The 20885-nt window shown below is 56.7% G+C and overlaps 1 protein-coding gene across 3 annotated transcripts in view; it reads right to left on the bottom strand.

The window, feature by feature from the left end:
- Nucleotides 1–20885, bottom strand: part of KDM2B (lysine demethylase 2B) — a 142096-nt gene that overhangs the window by 75548 nt on the left and 45663 nt on the right. For 2 of the 3 annotated variants that reach the window (XM_058281345.2, XM_058281346.2), the window contains exons 7-9: nt 11106–11199; nt 10022–10175; nt 3401–3516 (exon numbers count right to left, since the gene is read on the bottom strand). In XM_058281345.2, the coding sequence (XP_058137328.1) occupies nt 3401–3516; nt 10022–10175; nt 11106–11199 (364 nt within the window). Of the gene's footprint in view, nt 1–3400; nt 3517–10021; nt 10176–11105; nt 11200–14534; nt 14684–20885 lie in introns of those variants that run through there. The other variant, XM_058281347.1, reaches the window with a different exon arrangement.

The following is a 20885-nucleotide window of genomic DNA, read 5'->3' as shown; positions in this document are numbered from 1 at the left end:
CTGTTCCACGACACCTGCATGTCTTTCTGGATTAGGGGGGAAAAAATTGGGACTGTATTTCAGGAAGGGGAAGATTAGACTCCCCTCACTGTTGCTGAACCCAAGGGAAACCATTTGGGTGAAAACAAATGCTGATGAGGGAATCTGAATTTTTTTTTTTAGTTTTACTCTTTTATTTTTTTTTTCCAAGAGAGCACTGTGGGAAACAAAATTTGCAAAGAGGTGACTTACAAACAGGTTGCCGCCTTCCACCCTTCGCCTTCAAAAGGTTCCAGCCACATGCCTGGGAACATTAAACACATCATTGCTCAACATTATTTGTTGACGAATGCGGAGCCTCACCAAACTGAGTTGTTAACCAAGGTCAGTCCAGAACGAAAGACAAGGCAGTGAGAAAGCATGCAATGCTCCCGGCCTGGAGGGTTAGCCAGCCCTCGGGGGTCTCCAGGCTGGCCCGTTCCAGTGGCACCTGGCCTTAGCCCTTCCTTGGAGGCCCAAGTCATCTTAAGATCCGCGTGGCCTTGGGAGAGCAGAACCATAGGTGTCTCGGTGGCTCTAGAACTCCCAGGTCTCAAGGACTCGAAAAACTGAAATATGAGGGTGGGTGGAGGTGTTTTTAAAATATGGTTTTCTCCTGGAAAAAAAAAATCAATGAAAAAAAAAAAACCCAAAAGCCCAATGGTAGGGGGAGAAGGGGGCAGGAAAGGTAAATTATTTGCAACTTCCAAATACTTATTTCCTGGCTGGGAGGGAACCGGGCGTGCAGGAACAACCTTGCCTGGAAGATTCCTTTCGCTAGAGCCATTGGGGGCAGGGGAGGAACACACAGAGGCGGCAGATCCACACACCACCCTTAGCAACGCCCCTCTCCCGTACCAACCTAACCAGGTTAAAACCATGGAGTGACAGCTAAGAGCACACAAGCCCCGTATTCCCTCTCGGCTGTAGTCCTCCTCCGCCTGTCTTTAGAATGGGAAGGGAGGGACTTCAGTGGCCCCGTGGGGACCGAGACACCTGCATCTTTTGGTGCCCACCTTCCGTGCAGGGTGAGGTCACCAATCGCCCATCCCAGTAGAACTCAAGACCTGGCAGCCCAAACCACAGATGACGTGGGGGTCCCCCGAGCTGGACAGACGGGGTCACCACCCCAGGGTTGCAAAGTCAAGTTCTCTTTTCTAAGCCTCACCTGAACCATGAGGCTTGGAGACTGACCGTTTCCAACCGAAGCTATGTTTCCCGACTCTTGAAAAACGGTTTTGAAGGGGCCATAACTTCTTAAGAAAAAGCGCAGGGGCGTAAGGAACGAAGCTGGGGTGAGCTGACGAGGAGCCCCAGAGTTTATCTGGCTTTATCCGCTCTCCCCAGGACCTTTGGTCTGCCTTGCCTCCTGAGACATAAACCACTGGGCCCTGTAGCCAAGTCCCACTCCAAAGACCAGAAACCAAAGCAGATTAAATGGCCTGCCCACCAGGCCCCTGCCCCGTCAACCTGTGCCAGTGACACCGACGGGAGTCCCCTCAGACGACAGGGCAGCCAGCTTGGGGGTGGGGAGTGTCCCGCTGCTCGCCACGCCTGGCCTCTGCTGCGTCACCCCACCCACCTACCCACCTCTCAGGGCACTGGGGGAGGGGGCTGGGCTCCTAAGGGAGGGACAGGGGCCCAAATCCACTAAGAAAGATGCAGATTCCCAGGAGGAAGAAGCCTGCTGCACAGCCAGTTGTCGAAGGCTACAGAAGACCCAGCGCCTGGAGTCGGGGGCCCAACCTTGCCCTCTAGATTTCTCCGCAGTGTACACCGGCCAGTCTGCGAACACGAACTGGTCTGTTCACTGGGCCCAGCCCAAGGAAAGCTGGCCGGAGTCCCAGGCGGCACTTGACCCGCTCCTGCTCCCCAACGGCACCTGGCCCCCCGAGCGCCGCGGAGGTGCAGCCTCCAGTCCAGGCCTGGGGCTCACCTTCCCCTTGCCTGCACTCAGAGGGTAGTTGTGTGACAAGAGAAGGTGTACGAGCCCACGCCACGGGGGTCTTGCAAGGACCCCGGGAAAGACTCATCTCTGCATATCTGGACTTTCACACGTGCAGATGCCCTAGCAGCTCAGCAAACCTCACAGCACAGCCCGGGGTCATCCCCAGAGACCCTAGAGGCCCCTCGACGTCATGACTCTTAGGAACATACTTGGAGTCATTTCTGTAATTCCATGCGTCTGCCTCCACAGGAAGTTTCTTTAGGGTCGGGTATGCTAACACCATCTTAAGCCAAAAAAGTCACCTCCAAGGCAAAGCCCAAGAAGAAAGGGTGCAGTAGGCCCATACGCTGGGTTAGAACCCAGCCAAAAAAGGAACCAAGAACTGACACAGGCTACAACACAGAGGAACCTCGAAGGCATGGTGCTCAGCGAAGGAAGCCAGACACAAAAGGGCAAATACTTGATGATTCCATTTCTGTGAACTGTCCAAAAGAGGCAAATCCAGAGGCAGAGGGCGGACGTCAGGGGTTGCCAGAGGACAGCTAATGGTCCCAGGGTTTCTATAGGGGGAATGAGAATGTTCTAGAATGAGTGGTGACGGTTGTGCAACAGAATCAATGTCCTCAAAACCCCTGACCTGTATAAAATGGTGAATTTTATGTTAGGTGAGTTATATCGCCATAAAAAAGGGGAAAAACTGAATAGGTATAAAATAAAAACAAAAACAAAAAAAGAGAAAAAACGGGCCCTCCGTGTCCCTGAGTTCCAGCTTCCTACCCTCTTGAATGGTCTCGAGTGCTTGTGGGACACTAGCGAAGTCCCTGCATGGGAAAGGGGTGGCAGGTTTCCGGCAGTCAGTCCTTCTTCCCAGGAGGGACCCTCGCAGAGCAGACGGAAGGCAGGAGGGGTCTGGCACCTCCGCCTGGTTCTGGGGGTGAGGGTCGGGGGAGCAGAGAGCAGGGGGCCCACCAACCGGACCCCACGCTGCGTTGAGGCACTGAACCGGAGACCCTCACTGACGCCGGCTTCCTCAGGGGCTCGCCATACTATTTGGGGCCAAAACCTGACCTTGAACTAGGCTAGGCTTTCTTTGCACAGTCCCCACCCCCCACACCCCCCAAACAACAACAAAAATCCCCTAGTCCCAGGCATTCTTTACACGCAACCAGAAGGGAAAGGAGAGTTTCTGACATCTCACGGTGCTTTCTGGAGAGATACTTCCTCATTGGCAAGGGGGTTTTGGCTGCCACCAGAGGTGGACTGAAATTCCACGGAGCATCTCCCCACCCTCCACCAGCAGGACCAAGGCCCGGGAGCCAGGAGGAGGGTGGCACCGCGGAGGGCTGCAGACGGCCTGGCGGGGCAGGCCCCAACAGCACCCAGGGCTACGGGAGGGGCTGGGAGCGTCCCCGAGGAGAGAAGGGGCCTCCTTACCCGCGTCCTGTCTTCGATCTCGTAGATCCGCAGCTGCATGGGCACATTAAAGCTGTGCAGGATGTTTCCGCCAAATACCAGAGAGTCTACAGGGGTGTAGACCGCATGGATCCAACCTGGGGCAGGGAGGGCAAAGACGGGGTGAGCCGGCTGGCTGCCTGGGGTGGCCTCGCCTCACAGGCCCCAAGCCAGCACGCAGGAGAGTGCGGGAGTGGACGAGTCCTCACGACCGGGAGCGAAGATGCCAGGGCCGCCTGGCACGGGAAGCCGAGCCCCTCCCGGCTGCACGGAGGCTGCACTGCTTGGCAGTGGGAAGCCACGGGACGGCCCCCATCTCGTGAGGACCTCGAAGCCAAAGGACTCCCCCAGTACTTGGCCGCAGCAGCCAGCGGAACGGCAGGCCCCGTCCTCCCTGCCACAGCTGGCCAGGGAGCTGGAGACCCCTCACTTGGGCTGCGCACACACCCTGAGCCGAGCTTCCAGATCCAGGCCATTCCTTGGCCCGGGTCTGTCTTCTGGCCCCTGGGGACCTTCCGAGGCCACCCCCAGGTGCTCTCCTCGGCTGCCCTTCCTCAGGGCTATGCGTAGGCCAGCCCCTCCCCATCAGCTCTGCTTCCCCTCGGCCCCAAGCTCGGCTGCTGGCAAGCCCGACTCTCCCCGAGACTGCGGCACCTTAACCACACCAGGCCAGGGCTTTTTCTTCTCCCCAAGCTCCTAGCCCAACACCCAGCACCTAGTTTCATGACGATTGTAATAGTAACTGCACACTCGCCTAGCACCAGGTGCTGTTCTAGGCGCTTAACTCATGTAACTCTCGCGAAAGTCCTAGAAGTATAGACTGTCTGCTCAACCCCAGGTTACAGGTGAAGAACAGCCCGGGAAAGTCAAGTCACAGGAAGTGACACTCCACTTGGTCTGTGAAGGCTAAGGGAAAAAACAGCCTCCTAATTCGCAAAGAGCCAGGACATCTCGATTTGGACCAGCCGTATTCCAAGTGCTTCCCAGCCACGCTGGACAGGCAAGAGCCAGGCTGTATTATAACTGCCCGCAACTTCCAGATGCTGACACTGAGGCTAAGAGAAGGCAGGTCACTTGCTGAAGACACAGCTTGCAAGTTAGGACACACTAGTTGGTAGGCTGGTAAGAGTCTTTCATTTTTTTAGGAGGTACCGATGATCGAACCTGGGACCTCATACATGGGAAGCAGGCGCTACACCTGCTCCCCCCCACCTCTTTATTTTTTGTGTTTAACCCTTAAGCTGCACTACTGCTTTTACAGAAGGTTTAGCACAGGCCTGCGAGAGACAAGTAAACAGACGTGTAGGGGAGGTGAAAAACAGACATGGAGAGAGAGGGAGACAAAGACAGGGACTGGCAGAGACAGAGAGATGCCCAGCAAGAGACGGAGGAAACCAGCCAGGGGGACACCCAGACCCCGTACCTTCGCCAGCCTGAGAACAGGAGCCGCCCAGCACCTCTGCTCCCGCCCGCATCCCAGCTTCGGCAGCTCAGAGGAAAATGACAGAGACCCCTGTCCCCAAGCCTCAGAGGCCCAGTGAGGCTGAAACACGTGGCCCTGAGTCACAGGCAGCCACTGCTGCCCAGGCAACCAAGCTGCCACCTGGAAAGAGACGGAGAGGCTGGGGACTGCTGGCTTCCACTTGGCCATAGGCTCCTGGTGGGGGCGGTGGGTGGAAGAGAACAGGTGGGCCTCAGGGGTGGGTGGGGGAGGGGTCGTCGCGCTTGTCTGGAGTGGCTGGGACAGGAGAGCAGGCCTTCTGGAGCCTCCTTGGGCATGCAGCCCCAGTCTCCAGTCCGGCCTGGTCCACGGGAGCTGGCCCAAATGGCGGGTGGGTCACTGCAGTCTTGTCAGTTCCCAGGCCCCCTTTTGCCATCACCTTCACCTCGTCCGCATGCGCCTTTCCTTTGAAGATCCCCGGGCTCTGCACCTGCTCCAGCTCCCTCGCCCCTTCGAGCAGGAGCGAGGACTCCTGGGTCCCCGGCCTCCTGCCAGCCCAGGGCACCGGGCTGACCCCTCTCCTGGTTTCCATTTGCCCCTGAAAAATGAGGGTAACCACTTCCTCCAAGAACTCAATCGCTGCCAACAATCACATCTATGGTGGTGGCCGTTGCATCAGTCTGAAGGGCGGGAAAGTGAGGCACGCCTGTAAGCCCACGGTGCTGAGCCCGGCCCGACCTCCCCTGCACTCTCTGCTGGCGGGAAACGCAGACACACCTGACATACATCTGTTACCGTCACGTGTGAGCCAGGAGGAAACCACAAGAAAGGAGCTGTTAAAAGGAGGGGGCAGGGGGAGGCATGGGGGGAAAGAAAGTCTACATTTGGGGAGTGGATGTAGCACAGTGGCTGAGCCCCTGCTTCCCATGTACAAGGTCTGGGGGTTCAAGCCCGGTTCCTCAAAATAAATAAAAAGTCTACAAAAAGGAAGGGGCAGGGAATCTGTCCTCCCAAGGTGCCGAGGGATTCTGGAAGCTTCTCCCCTTCTCCTTCTAAGTCACGGCCTCACAGGTGGGTCAGGCTGTCCACAGCACCTGACAGCTGGATGAGGTGCTGCGAGTCGAGTCTCCCTCCCCAACCCCAGCCCTTCTCCCAAACCGGCAACAGGAGACAAGGCATCCAGAGGCCCATGCCAGCTTTCCCAACGCATCGCGCTCCTGCCACCCTGACAGTGTGAGTGGGCAGGTGGCCCCAGGCTGGTGACGGGCTGGGGTGGCCGGCCTCGGCCCCGGCCTCCGGCTCCCCACCTCGAGTCGTTGACAACACGGAGGCGATACACAGAGTGGGCCAAGCAACAAGGGACAGATGAGGCCAAGGAAGGAAAGCAGAGGCCCACAAAAGCTCCTGGTGGGGCATTTGCTGGCCGAGAAGGATGGTGGGGACCCACGGGCCTTGTGGGAGTCCATGGGCCCCATGCCCACATCTGCCTCCACCTTCGTGACCGCGCAGGTCCCAAGACTCGAGGCACCTCACGAGCTCGCCCACGGCCTGGCTGGGCCCCCAGGTTCCTCCACAAGCTCCCTGCCCTGGGCTGGGCCCAGGACGGCCACTGGGGCTGCCAGCATGGACCAAGTGTGGCCTCCAGCCAAAACTGGCAGGCCACGGGCAGCACTGGACCCACCTTAGTTTAACCCACCCCGTGTTCTAAAACGGAGAAATTTCACACGGCAATCCGAGTTGCCTTCTTTTGCAGAAAAATGAGAAGCTCAAGCTTCTCGTGTTTTTTTCTGGGTTGAACAGTCTCTCCCCAAAATTCACATCTACACGGAACCTCAGAATGTGACCTTCCTTGGAAATGGGATCCTTATATAATTAGTTAAGAGGCAGTCAAGGCGACTAGAGCAGGCCCTACATCCAGTGATGTGTCCTTATAAGCAGAAAGAGAAGGGGATGCAGACAGACACAGAGGGAAGGTGGCAGGTGGCAGTAGAGGCAGAGACCAGAGTGAGGGGCTACAAGCCCGGGATATCAAGGTGGGCCACCAAACCACCACAGCTGCAAGAGGCAGGGGAGGCCACCCCCTAGGAGCGTCCCAAGGCACTGGGCCCTGCCTGGAAGTCAGGCTTCTGGCCTCTAGCACCGTGAGACAGTAAACCTCTGTTGGTGGCACTGTGTAAGGCAGCCCTAGGAAACAAATGCAGCCAGCATGTTTAATCTGACCCATTCTGTGTAATAAAAACTGGAAGTTTCATGTAACAATCTGAATTGCTTTCTTCCCCAGAATAATGAAAGGATGGATACACTTCCGCCCCACTTCCTCCTGCCCCTAACTGCCTGCAGCTACAGAGCAGTTGCTCCCATTCACTGGGCCCATCACCTTTAAATGGATCCAGCCCACTTCCCTATGTCACCCCTGCTCTATACCCATTTTACAGGCAGAGCACTGGAGGCCCAAGTCCCACCTTTGGAAATTCTTATGATAAGGCGAGGAGGGGAAATACTTTCAGGTGACCCCAGGGCCCTGGCCACAGGGTCATGCCTGGGCACCCCTCCAGGCACGGCTAAGGGCCCCTCTCCTGGGCTCTGCCATCCCGGCCACGACCTAGCTGGACATGTACACAGGAGGGAGGGAACCTGTGTCACATCTCCCCAGGGCCTCCCCCACAGCACCTGGCACAAAGGGGGAGCTTCTGCAAAGTTTGTGAAATGAGCACATTTCCTGTTCCCGATGATCAGGCCAAGCCCTGGTGACACCCCTGCCACTGCTGGCTCCGGCCGCAGTCTTCCTGACCCTGAATGTGGCCTGGCGAGGCCTCCATGTTTTCCTACCTCCTCTGCCTCGTCAAGGGCTGGCCAGCTCAGCAGGACAAACCCAACCATGTCCAGTCCAGGCCCGACTCCTCCATCACCTTCTCCAGTCTTCCTCCTCCAGGCAGCTTCCCTGGACTGCCCAGGAACAGGGCCTGGAGAACCACCACCAGTAGCAACCCCTTCACCCTCAGGCACGAGAAGAAGAAAGATACACTGCGTCTCGCAGAAGTACCTCTTCTCGCATCCCGTGAGCGTTCATGAGAGGCCGGCGCCAGCGTGATGTAGGAAGAGGGGTTTCCTTAGAAGGTCCCTCCATGAGGACGAGAATCCGGGCCAGAAGCAGGAAGCAAGAATTAGATGCTTCACTTTCGATGCAGAAAAATTCCCGTTCCGGGGGCTCCAAACCTACCCTGGACTCCCCGAGGCGTTCCCTCCGCCAGACCCAACTCCCGCGCATCTCAGGTGGGGCTCAGAGAGTGTGGGTGCTGGAGAGAACCCCCACTTCTAAGGGAGGCCCAAGCAGCTCATCTAGCTCAACAACTCCAAAACGCCAGTCCTTAACGGTTTTCACCGGTTGGCAAAGAATGAGAAAAATAAAGATAGTGGAGACTTTTATAGGGGCAGAACTATCAAATTAAAGTACCATCCTATATGCTGAAACTGCATACTTGCAACTTCTTTAGTGTCAAATATCCTTTCTTTCATGAAGCAATTGTAAATGATGGTTTTGTTTGGATTAATGCCCATTTTTAGCAAAATTACAAATGGCAGTAACCTGCATCAGTTCCAAATTCACACTTAGTTCATTTCCTGTCTACCTCTGAGAAGATGACAAATCCCAACTGCCCCTCTTCTACTACTCACCAAAATCCAGAAACACCCTCAAAATCCTCACTCAAAACCAAGCAGCCACGAGTCCTGGCTGGGGTCTAATCAAGCCCCTTCTAGTCCTTTCTTCAGTGCACGGGCCCCATCCACTGCTTCTCCACACTTCCTCAACTTTCCAAAATTAACATCCCCCATCCCAGACAAGGCGGAGGACCCAATCAGCCACTTGGGGGTCTGAGCCAGGCCCTGAGAGAGGAACTATAGGCCATTCTTCCAAGGACAGTTCAGGGCCAGCCCTACCCACCCGCATCTAGGGGAGAGCCTAGCCCAAGGTCACAGAAGAGCCAGCAGCAAGCCTACGTTCCTAGGAAGCCTCCTTCCGGATTCCCTGTTCCCATCTACAATTCCTTCCTGTCCCAAGGGGACCCTCCCTGCCAAGAAGGCCCGAGGACCAACTGTGGCCAGGGTAAGTGTCACTCATCCCCACTATACCCGCCCCCTCCAAATCCTAAATTGTCCTAATAGAGAATTCTCCACCTTCTGCCCAGCTCTCTGGAAAAGCCCAGCTGTGCAGTTCCCATCTCCACTGCAGGAAGTGCTACCAGGACCAGAAACCTCAGCGTGACTGACCAGCTTCTCCATCCAGCAGATCTTAGGGGCCCTGAAAAATAGTCTTATTCCTCAGGCACCACTGATTTTCTGCAGGCTCCTCGATACATCGATATCTAGCCTCTACTTGTATATCTCCAATGATGAGGAGCTCACCCCTTACCACAGCAAGGCATTCCAACGTCATCTCAGGAGACAATCCTTCACCTTCCTCAGGTAAAACAGCTCCAACTCCTCCTTCAAACTCATCTCACCTGATAAGGTCTCCAGACCCCGCTGTCCAGGTCAACTTCCCGTCCAAAGTATGACGCCTCAAAGAACACAGCCTCCTGCCTGACCACCTCCACACTATCCAGGGGGACAGTTCCCTCCCAAATCCCGGCCGAATGCTTCCAGTAAGGCAGCCCGAGACCTCACTCCTGGCTCCGGGGAATCGGCCACATCCACTCTCCACTCAGCTTGTAACCAGTCCCTGGAGCCTGCCCTTCCTCACAGGCTGTCTCCCGAGCCCTGAGGGCAACTGTCTACCCCGTCAAGGCAGGACCCCATCATCCTCTCAGGCAGCAATCTCCCTCAGAGAAATCCTGGCGAAGACATTCAAACTTCCCCAGAAGGAGGGCCCAAGGCTTTTTCCCAGGGAAACTGGGGGGAAAGGGAAAGAGAATTCTAGCCCCCAGGGCAGGGAGAGCCAGGTCAGATGGGAGGGAAAACTGCCACCATTCTTCTCCACAGCCTGAGGCCTGCTCCTGTCAGGGACTGCAGTGACCTGTTCAATCCCCCAGGCCCAGCAACGCCCCAGCCACCCGCCAGAAAACCCTGGCTGCGGGAGACGGGAGACGGCTCGGGAGACGGCTCGGCTGCTAGGGAAGCCAAAGGCTGCGTGAGAGCCCAGCCCCAGGCCTGCCAGAACCTACCAGAAGGGATGAAAAATGTGTAGCCCTGTTTCAGCTCAATTCTTTGGCATCGTTCCACGCGGTCTCCCAGAAAGATGTCGCTCTGTTTGCCTGACAGCACCCACTCCTCGTACAGTGCCAAGTTGTGCAGGGTTGGAGGAATCAGCCAAAAGATCTTGGGAAGAAAAGAAGGCAATCAGCTACACCCCAAGGAAGCACCCCCCACCTGCCTGGGAGGGGAACAAGATGGAGGGGCGGAACCCATCTCCCGGGAGCCCCCTCCATGACCAAGGCCGAAGGGTCACTGGGGTGGCCACGAGGGCCCGGGCAGCCCTGCTGGGACTCCCTTGCCTGACTTTTAGGAATCTTTGTTCCAGCTGAAAATACCAGGGAGGGAATACTTCCTGAACCAAATGGAACATTCTTTCTCCTGAGCCAGGGGCTTGTCGGAGAGGTGGGGGAAGGAGGAAGGGGAATTTCCTAAGTTGTACGATAAAACGGCCCAATAAATAAACCCAGCTTGCGCTCACTTTGGAGAAGGGAGGAAAAACATCTGGAACCAAACAGGATGACTTCCTTCCAGAATTTCTTCCAACACGTTCAGTTAAAACAAATGCGCAGGCAGACCCAGCAGAGCAGGGCGGCACACACATTCTCGGGAAGCCCACACATGCGTGCGGAGACACCTACACGTCCCCCACTTGGACAGACACCCAAGGCAGACACGTCCTGCCTTCTCTCCCAGGCTTAGGTCTCACCCTGGGGGAGAATGTTCCTGGAGGCAGGGGGCACTGTGGGTCCCACTGCTGGGGCAGAGAGGACGGCTGGGGGAACTGTCACCGTGGAGGTTCTTGGGAGCCAAATCAGATGGTCGAATCTGGCCTCAAGAGCTCAGAACATTGGACTGGGCGAGCAGGTGCAAGTGGGTGAGCAGATGGGATGCAGGAGAGCTGACCAGCAGGCCCAGGGGCCACTTACTCCTGAGAGTACTACAGAGCAGGGGCCGGCTGGGGGAGGATGGAAGGCGGGGCAGGAGTGAGGGAGGCCCCTCCATGCACAAAAGGCCAAAAATTCACAGTAAGCTGAAAAGACCCATCCGACTCACCTTCCCACCACGGAAAACGTGGTACCAAACAGAAGTGCCTCCAAAATCGATGTGGAAGTCGGTGAAGCAGCCTTTCACGCTCATCAGACAGTACCTACAGCACACAGCCAGGGGAGCAGAAAAGCCAGCCAATGACGAGACCGCAGGGGGCGAGCCAACAGCCTGACCTGGGGCCCTTTTATTAAGACTGGGGCTGGGGAATTTTTGTTTAAATCCACATCAAATCGGGAGTTCCCCGTGGGGGAAGCCCCTGTGATCAGGTGACACATCGCGAGCACTGGCCACCCGTCCCAGGGACGGGGGTCAGCATTTCTGTCTTCGGGTTACTGTGAGAGCTGACAGCACCCAGGCCACACCTGCCTCCTTCCTCGCTCTGGGTTGACACCCTGGCCCCACCCCACCCCACCCCAGTGAAGAGGCTGCCTTACTGCTCCGTCCAGCTGCTACCTGCAGATCTGCAGGCCCCTCTGCAGCAGCTGGGCCCCCTGGGATTCAGATGTGAGCCAGCTGCACAGCTTGCCAACGGCCAGAGGCACTCGGTCCCCCATTCAGTCCTTCACTCTTTCAACAGTCATTTACGGAAAGCCCACCAGTGGTCCACTGGGACAACCTATGAACGCCTAAGACCCCTGCCCTCAGAGACCCAACACTCCTAACGGAACAAGCACAGGGCAAGTTCAGTAGGATGCAGAGGGCAGCTGACTGCCCAGGGAGCGATGCAGTTCAAAAGCAAAGGGAGAGCAGCCACAGCAGACCACGGATTGTACGATCGCACTTACATGACACGTATAAATAGGCAGACCTATCAAGACAGAAAGCAGATGAGTGGTTGCCTGGGCGTGGGGGGAAGGGGAGTGGAGAAAATAGGTGTGATTGCTGAGGAGCAGGGGTTTCTTTTTGGGGTGATAAAAATGTTCCAAAATTGATTGTGGCAATGGCTGCACAACTCTTACTCTGTGAACAAACTAGAAATCCCCTGAACTGCATACTTTAAATGGGTGAATTGTGTGCTGTATGAATTATATCTCAATAGCACTGTTAAAACAAAAGTGAAGGGCTTAGGGGAGCAGGTGCAGCTCAGTGGTTGAGCACCTGCTTCCCATATATGAGGTCCCAGGTTTGATACCAGGTACCACCTTTAAAAGATAAATAAAGGGTGGAAGAGAAGACCCTAGAGGGGGTGGGGGAGTGCGGGGAGAGAGGCTGGGGTGGAGGGAGGCACTGGGTAGCCAGAGGAGGGGTGCACTCGGGAAGCAAGAACCCAGCAGCCCTCCTCCGGAGCTCGAGCTAGATATAGATAGCCCACCCTTCCTGGCAGAAGCCGCCAGTCCCCGCCCTCCTCCCCCTCCATGCTGCCCTCCTGGGGGGGCAGAGCTTAGGCAGGAGGGGGACGAAGCAGGCTTCCAAGTCCAGGCCTGGCAGGCAGCGGTGCCAGGGGCCCCCCCCCGCCCCCACCCGCAGTGGCACAGCCCCGCAGCAACCCCACCGCCTCCTGCCGTGCACCTGGGGTCCTCCAGAGGCACGCACACACATGCTTACCCCACTGACCTCTTTTCCCCCGCTGCTTTTCCATGGTTTGGGGAAGAGGGGAGGAATGGGGCGGGACAGCAAGGGAGGAGCCAGCAGCAAGCCCCAGGGGAGGTAAGGGGGGGGTGTGGGGCAGAGCTGGTCGGGAGGCGCCCCCTCCCTCGGGCTGCCTTTGGCACCTCACATTCAGGTGCACCCGGGGCTCGGCAGTATGCAGGCGGCGTGCCCCGCGTCCCTCCTCCGGATAGGCTGGAAGGAACCTTAACCATGTGTCTGCGGGAGGCTGACAAATCAGAAGGCCTGCCCGCACATCAGAGCCCCGCTGCCTAGCAACCCCATCGGAGGGGTGTAGCTGACAGCACAGGACAGCGCAGCGCTGTCACGGCGACCGGCGCGGGCTGCGGGCTCGGCTGGGTGCTTCGAGACCGGGCTCCCGGCTCCGCACCTCGCCCGCCAGCCCCCGCGGCCCAGCCCCGGCCCCAGTCGGAAGGCCTGGCTGAGCCTCTTCCCCAAGGCACTGGGGGCGGAGGGGTGCGATGCTGAAGCCCGCACCCTCCCAGCCCACGGACCACCCCGGCCACTTCTCCAAGCACCACTTCAAAATATTAGTCCTCATCTTCCTAAAGCCACCTCTCGTCGTTTTCTTCTAATTTTTCGCCTAACCTTGATTTCGACCCCCCGCCAGAACACCGTCAAAGGGAAAACAGTTTAAGTGTGTGTGGGGGGGGGAGGGGGGAGTGGAGCAAGGAGAACGTGCTGCCTTTGAGCTGCAGCAGGGACCCACCCAGGTACCCAGACCCGAGAAGAAACAAGGGGGACCTGGCTCCCAGGCCTGCAGGCTAAACCGCACCATCCTCCCCAGCACGTGTCGAAAACCGGAGGCCCTACGAGCTGCAGGCCGGCAGTGCAGGGAAAGTTCTCCAAGTTGTGCCCGGGTCGGATCCGCCCTGCGGGACCCCTCCCGCAGCCACTGAGGCCCGGGGGAGCTGGGGGCGCCACTTCCAGGCCCGCCCCTCCCGGAGGCGCCCCTCCTCCCACAGTCCCTTTCCTCCCGGCCAGCGCCAGGCCTCGGGGCTGCCTCTCCCGCAGGGCGATGACAGGCACTGGGCGGTCAGGGAGGCGGTGACAGGACGGCTTTGTCCGAGCCCCCGCCGCCGCCCGCCCGGCGCTCGCCCTGGGTCTCCCCCTGGCTCGCGCGCTCTGGCGTGACGCCTTTGCACTGACCTCTACAGCTTCCTCTTCCAAAGCGCACCGCAGTCACATGGGCACCCCGGCGCGGTGCCACGGCCGCTAAGCTCTCGGCGCCGCCGGCCCTCAGGCCCGGCTCCCGCTTCCGCCTCGGCGGCCCCCGGCCAGCACACGCGCTCCCCAAAGCCCCGCCACCCCCGGGCCGGAAGGCTTGGTATAGGAGGCACCCTCCAAGTTGAGTGGTGGGAATCGGGAGCCCCCGAGCTGAACACTTGGGGGGGGCGGTTCCTGTCCCCCAAGCCCCCGGTGCCTGGGGAGGAGCGTGGGAGGGGGCGCTGCACCTGCAGCGCCAAGTTTGGGGAGCAGCCTGGAGTCTGGGGAGGCGGGGCGGCTCCACCCGCGCTCTTCGCTCCAACTTAGCGCAACTCCCCCGGCTGCGTCCCCTCGGGCAAAGGTCTGGCGGGGGGGAATGGGGCCTGGCAAGGCGCACCGGGTGCCCAGGCCAGAGGCGGCAGCGCGCGCACGCACACACACTACACACTCACACACACCCCGGGAGACACAAAGGGCTGCTCCGCGACGCCGCGCGGGCGGGAGGCGACCCACACCCCGCCCCGGCGCACCACAAAGGCGCGGGGCGCACGGGCAGCCCGGGGCCGCCGGGCGCGCACAGCAGGGACCCCGCCCGGCCCCGCCCGGCGCGCCCGCGGTTACCCTCGGCCGCGCGGCTCCCGCGCGGCCCCTGCGGCGGCGGCGGCTCGACGAGCGCCCGGGCCCCGCGGCGACCCGAGCCGAGCCCTTGCTCGCTTCCTTCCTTCCTCGGGGAGCCCGGCGCAGCCTGCGCTCATCCCCGCGCTGAAACTGAACACCCGTGCGGCGCGGCGGCCGCCAGGGAGGCGGAGGGAGGCCGCGGTGGCGACAGGGAAGCGCGTCCCGCCAGCGCCAGGGGACGCCGCCGCCGCCGCCGCCCACGGCCGCCCCCTTGCCCCGACCGCGTGGGGGCCCAAGGGGAGCCACCCCCGTTCTTCGGGTGGGCGACCGGGGACCCCGGGGACCCCCGTTTCCCACCAGTGTGGGCGCTGCCCGGCGATTGGGGCTGACAACCCAGCAAAGTGCCCCTTTCTTAAATGTGCCGGAGCCCCTGGAGCTCACCTGAGCAGGCTTGGCAAGAACCAGTGCTAGGAGTGGGGGCAGTCGCTCGGGCTTAGCTGTGACCTTGGCGCCTGCCCCCCTGGGCCCATTTCCTCATCCCTACGAGATGCTCTTCTGCTGTCCTCTCCCTAGGCGCCCCCTTAGAGGGCTGTAAACGCCATCGTGGAATCACCGTGGGAATATAAGGGACCTAGCACCATAACGCTAATAGCATCCCCAGGACTGCCCCCATTGCCCAGATGAGGAAGCAGAGGCTCAGAGGTTCAGTTACTCACCCTGGATCACTAACCTAGTCACTGGCAGAGCTGGGATCTGACCTGAGCAGTCTGTCTGTGAAGAGCAGCGCTTCTCCCCAGATCTGGGGCAAATCCCACCTCTAGCAAGCAGAACCTGGAGGCGGCAGCCCGACCAACCACTCGACTTCCGGCAGAAGTAGGGGATTCGGAGCAAATCAGAAGACCCACCTTCCCCCCCGGGCATGCAAACCAGGGCCACCGCCCTCCAACTCTTTCCACTGCGTCCCCACACCCTTCCCTTCCCCCAAACCACAAGGGGGCAGGAGATGGCTACAGAGCCTCTGCAGGGGTAGAAACAGCTTCTTAGGTCAGACTGCATCCCCTGGGGCTACTGGGCAATATTAAGAGTTCCTGATAACAGCTGTTTACATGCACCATCCCATTCACCCTGAAGGCAGTCCTCTAATCCCTGGTCTCAAGAAGAGCACCCTGAGCCGTCTGTAGGTGGTCACCCACTGGGGCCTGGGTGGTACTTCCTGGTGTCATTTATGGGCGGGCTCACCCTTTAGCACCTCCCCAACTGTCTGTCCCCCAGGTCAGACTGTGAACTTTATGGAACTGGCTGAATTTTTTACCTTGTACATGTTTGCCTATTTGAAAATAATAATAATTCTGCATAAATCCAAATCTTAGATTTGAGCACAGGTCATCGTCCTTGAGCAAGGGCTTTTGCCAAGTTCACAGAACAGTGGGGTTCAACGAGCTAAGAGATGAGAAGGCCCCGGCCAGCTGGACCAGGCTGCCCACAGGAGGAATGTTATTACACAGACTCAATTCAGCTCCTTGACGGCAGGGACGACATCCAATTCTTCTGTGTAAGTGCAGCACCCAGCCACCACCCCTGTGATTATTTTAAACAGCCACGTGGCAGTAGACCAGATCTTCATCCTTTCAGCATCCCCATCTGTCAAACCAGCCAGGGGTCTGTAACTCCAAACCAGGCCCCAGATGAATGTGGTTTGGCCACACTATTAAAAAAAAAAGTTTGAATTTTTGAAGGCCCGCCTCTCCAGTTATCCACAAGTGTCACAGCAGTGAACTGCTATGAACCTCAGTTTCTATCTGTGAAATGGAAATACTATCACCTGCCTCTCGATATTGCTAGATATGGCATGCCAAGTCCAAAAGAGCATCTGGGGCCGTTCACAGAGGATGCTGGCTTTACTTGTTCCTCTTTTAAGGAGGCACTGAGGTGGAGAGGAAAATCTGGGAATCCAGAAGCATAGGGCCCACCCCTCACTCCAGTGTGACCTCAACAGCCAGTCTGGATATACTTCCCGTTTGATACATTATTCAGGCATGATCATTTAGGCCTACCAGCAAACATGGCAGCTGAGAAAACCTACCTGAGTTAACAGGTAAAAAGGAGTTGGAGAGACAGACATTCTATGCAAATTTGGAAGAGTTATGCCCCCCAGCAACTGGAGCCCAGGGTCTCTCTCTACATGAAGTCACAAACGACAAGCACCTTGTCTCCCACACGGATGACAATCTTCATATACTGAAGGCTTCATTTTTCACAGCCTCGTGAGGGAGACAGGGTACGGATAACCCGGTCCCCGCTCTGTAGAAGGGAAAGGTGAGTCTCTAGGAGGCAATGAAAGACTTGCCGTGGCCAACAGAGAGGAGAAAAGCCATGAATGAAACTTGTATCCACTTCCATCAGAACTGGATTTCAGCTTTTTACACACAAAAAAACTTCCCCTGTTCTTCCTGCCACCCACAAGGAGAAAAATGTAGCCAATTCTCAATTATTTGGGGGCCAAATGTGCTGTAATTGGGGTCCCCCTTTTCCTGGGCTGCTGGGTTCTTTCACCTCTTACAAACCACAGCATATCTTCACTACACCAGCAAATTTTGATTCTGCAAGCCTGTGTGCTATAGTAGCAGATAAGCAGGAGATAGCTAATTCTTTTGCAGACTGTTTACAAATACCCATCAGTCCAAAGTGGAAAAGGTACGTCCAGGCCATAGACCTGGGAGATTGTGGAGGCTTTAAAATATAGCCACAATTCTTAGATACTCTCCCATCAAGAGGTAGAACTTAATTCCTTCCTCTTATAGTATGGTTGGATTTGCTTTTTTAAAAAATTTATTTATTCCCCATCCTCTTGCCACTTGCACCCACTGTCTGCTCTCTGTGTCCATTTGCTGTGAATTCTTCTGTGTCTGTTTGTCTTCTCTTCTTCTCTTTTAGGAGGTACTAGGAACCAATCCTGGGACCTTCCTTCATGGGAGAGAGTTGCCTGAGGCACCTCAGCTCCCTGGTTTGTTTGTCTCTCATTGTCTTTTCCTGTCTCTTTTTTGTTGTGTCATCTTGTTGCATCAGCTCTCTGCACAGGCCAGCCCTCTGCGCAGGCCAGTCGCCTTCACCAAGAGGCCCCAGGAATCAAACCCTGGACCTCCCATATGGTAGAAGGGAGCCCAATCCCTTGAGCTACATCCGTTTCCCTCAACTTGCTTTTTTTAAAAAAAAAGATTTATTTCTCTTCCCTCCCCCCCTCACCCCGGTTGTCTGTTCTCTGTGTCTATTCGTTGCGTCTTGTTTCTTTGGCTGCTTCTGTTGTTGTCAGCAGCATGGGAATCTGTGTCTCTTTTTGTTGCATCATCCTGTTGTTATCAGTTCTCCATGCGGGTGGCACCATTCTTAGGCAGGCTGCACTTTCTTTCACGCTGGGCGGCTCTCCTTATGGGGCGCACTCCTTGCGTGTGGGGCTCCCCTACGTGGGGGGGACCCCTGCGTGGCAGGGCACTACTTATGCGCATCAGCACTGCACATGGGCCAGCTGCACACGTGTCAAGGAGGCCCGGGGTTTGAACTGCAGACTTCCCATGTGGTAGACGGATGCCCTAACTACTGGACCAAGTCCGTTTCCCTTGACTTGCTATTAATGAGTAGAAAATGGCAGAAGTGACAGTCTGTGACTTCCAAAACTAGGTCATAAAAGTCACTGTGGGCTATGACCTCAGAATGACAAAAAAAAAAAAAAAGAAAGAAAAACTAAAAAGCACCATGGCCTCCTCCTTGCTCTCTCTCTTGAATCACCAGCTTTGGGGAACAAGTCGCCATTTTGTGAGGACACTCAAGCAGCCACGTGGTGAGGAACTGAGGCCTCCTGCCAACAGCCAAGAGCCACTTTGGAAGTGGATCCTTCAGCCCCAGGCAAGCCTTCAGATGAGGGCAGCCCAGGTCCACAGGATCTCATGACCACCCAGCTAAGCCACTCCCAGACTGCTACCTACAGAAACTATGAGAGAATGTTTATTGTCTTGCCTGAGTTTTTTAACTACTAGATTTAGGGGCTTAGTACGCAATAATAAATACCTAATACAGGGATATTTCCAAATAACCACTGCTGTTTATACAGCTATAAGGAACTTCCTAAGACAAACAGTTCTATATAGCTGAAACATTGGTGCCAGGGAATGACAGAGGGGACACAATGGGAGAAACACACAGTGAGGGGAACACTCACTCACCCTCACCCTTCTTTATGTTTCTCCGTGGCAACTGTTGCCTTCTAAATTATATTTGTTCACTCGTTTGCTTGCCTGTCTCTTCCCTCCATGAGAAGGGAGACATTGCTTTGTTCACAGGACTCAGAATATTATATTGCATATGATAGGCACTCAGTAAATGCAGCAATAGGTAACTACGACACACTTACACTCCTTGCAAATCTTTAGTTTCCCAAAAAGTTGCAACCTCCTCCCTCGACTCGTCACCACCCCTTACCTTCATTCTCACAACCAAAACCCACTAATAATCCCTAAAGCCCTCACCACGATCGAGCAGCATAAACCCAGGAGCCAGACAGAAGGCAGCCACGTGTTCCTAACACTTCCCTCTTCCCGCCTGCAAGCCTCCAGTCAGCTGGGCCATCAGCTGTCTGGCTCTCCTGGTGCCTCCAGCTTGGAGCCTCTGTGACTTCTGGAAACACTGTCATTTTAATTAAATTCCATAGAACCATTCTGTGGTCCCAGGGGACTTCATCGTTTTGGGAATTCTACCTACCTTATTAACTGAAATCAGCATTCATTTCAGCGGAACAAATGGACTATTTCCAAGGTGACAATTTCCTTCCTAACAAGGTTCATCTCCTATCACAAGTTCCTACGGCCACTGGTGGGGTTTGTAAATCTATTTGCCACACACACAGCCCAGCCAGTATGTTGAGCATATGGGTCCTGGAAAACTGTAAGAACCCATCTCTTATTTTTGTAATTAATATTCTAAGCATAATAATAGAGCTTGCTCTATTTCAAGGACTCTTTCAGTAAAATAAATATCTGGATATCTCAGGGAGGCAAAATTTCACTAATTTATTGAAATCCACGCCGCACGATACTGTCTATTTGACCTACACGAGCCCACTCCCCGCCTTGCGGGGCCTCTCATCTCCCCTGCCCACCTCCTTCAGCGAGATGACGCAGTCACTCCTTCCTATCTGTTCTGTCCCACTCCCTTCAGTCCTTTCTCCACACAGCAGCAGGACAATCCAGAAATCAAACCTGAAACCCTCGGCCCAAGCCCTTGAGGGGGTTCCCTCTGCTCTTAGTTCAAAGGCCCGCCCCCTTCCCCCAGCCGGCACCCTCTGCCCCTCACTCATTCTGCCCCAGCCCTGCTGGCCCCTCCCTTCCACAGGTCCTCTTTGCGCCCCCACTTCCCGCCAGGTTCTGGGCACAGGGCAAGCTCTTCCCAGTCCAATTTGCCTAATGAACACCCTCGCGCTCTTGAGCCCCCGGCTTGGGGCACCTTCCCTGACCGGACGGGCCAGGCACCCCAGCCTCTGCCTGGCCCTCACAGCTGCTCCATTTCCTTGGTTGCTCTGATTGCTGGATTGCCACCTGTCTCTCTCTCCCCACAGACTCTAAGCTCCCTGAGGCCAGGGACCCTGTCTGGCTTTCTCTCCAGTGCATTCCCTGCTCCTAGCACCAATTGGATCTGCTGAATGAATGAATGAACGAATGAATGAGAGTGGTAATCTGCCTCTAACTAACCTCTGGGCCCTACGCCCATTCCTCTGGCTCAGGATCCCTGCACGTCCTCTGCTCACCCCTGCCTGCATCCTCCCCCTTCCCTCCCAGCACCTCGGTCCATTAAAGCCCAGTTGGAACACCCCCATGTCCCTCGCAGGAAACCTTCCAGATGCCACCAGGCAAAAGGCTTCCTCCCGCCGGTGTTCACCTCCCAGGGAGTGTTGCCCTCTGCCCGGGAGGCAGCTACCCCTAACACTCTGCTGCCTTTGCCACGGGCCAGGGGCTGTTAATTCTTATTCCTCTTTCCACTTCCCCATCCCAGAGGCCCTGTAAATTTTGCTGCCATCGCCCAGCCTTGGACTGGGAAGGAGTCAAAAACCCTACCTTCCCCCAGCCTCCCTTAGCCCAGACTTTTGCCTTCAACACAGCCACGGATGGAACGGGTGTTCTGAGCTTGGAAGCAAAACCTCGAGGGGCGCCTGGGCCGGCAGGAAGCCTGGCACGCGGTCGGCGTTCAAGACGCTGGGCATGAGCCGCTGACAGCCTTCAGGCTCCCGGCATGCCCGGCAGCGGCGCTCCGTGGACACGGAGCAGGCAGAGCCAACTCTTCTAGGAAGCCCAGGGCAGTGGCCAGGCC

This window comes from Dasypus novemcinctus, chromosome 19, assembly GCF_030445035.2.
Source record: "Dasypus novemcinctus isolate mDasNov1 chromosome 19, mDasNov1.1.hap2, whole genome shotgun sequence".
Lineage (NCBI taxonomy): Eukaryota > Metazoa > Chordata > Mammalia > Cingulata > Dasypodidae > Dasypus > Dasypus novemcinctus.
This window is presented reverse-complemented; position numbering and strand designations above follow the sequence as displayed.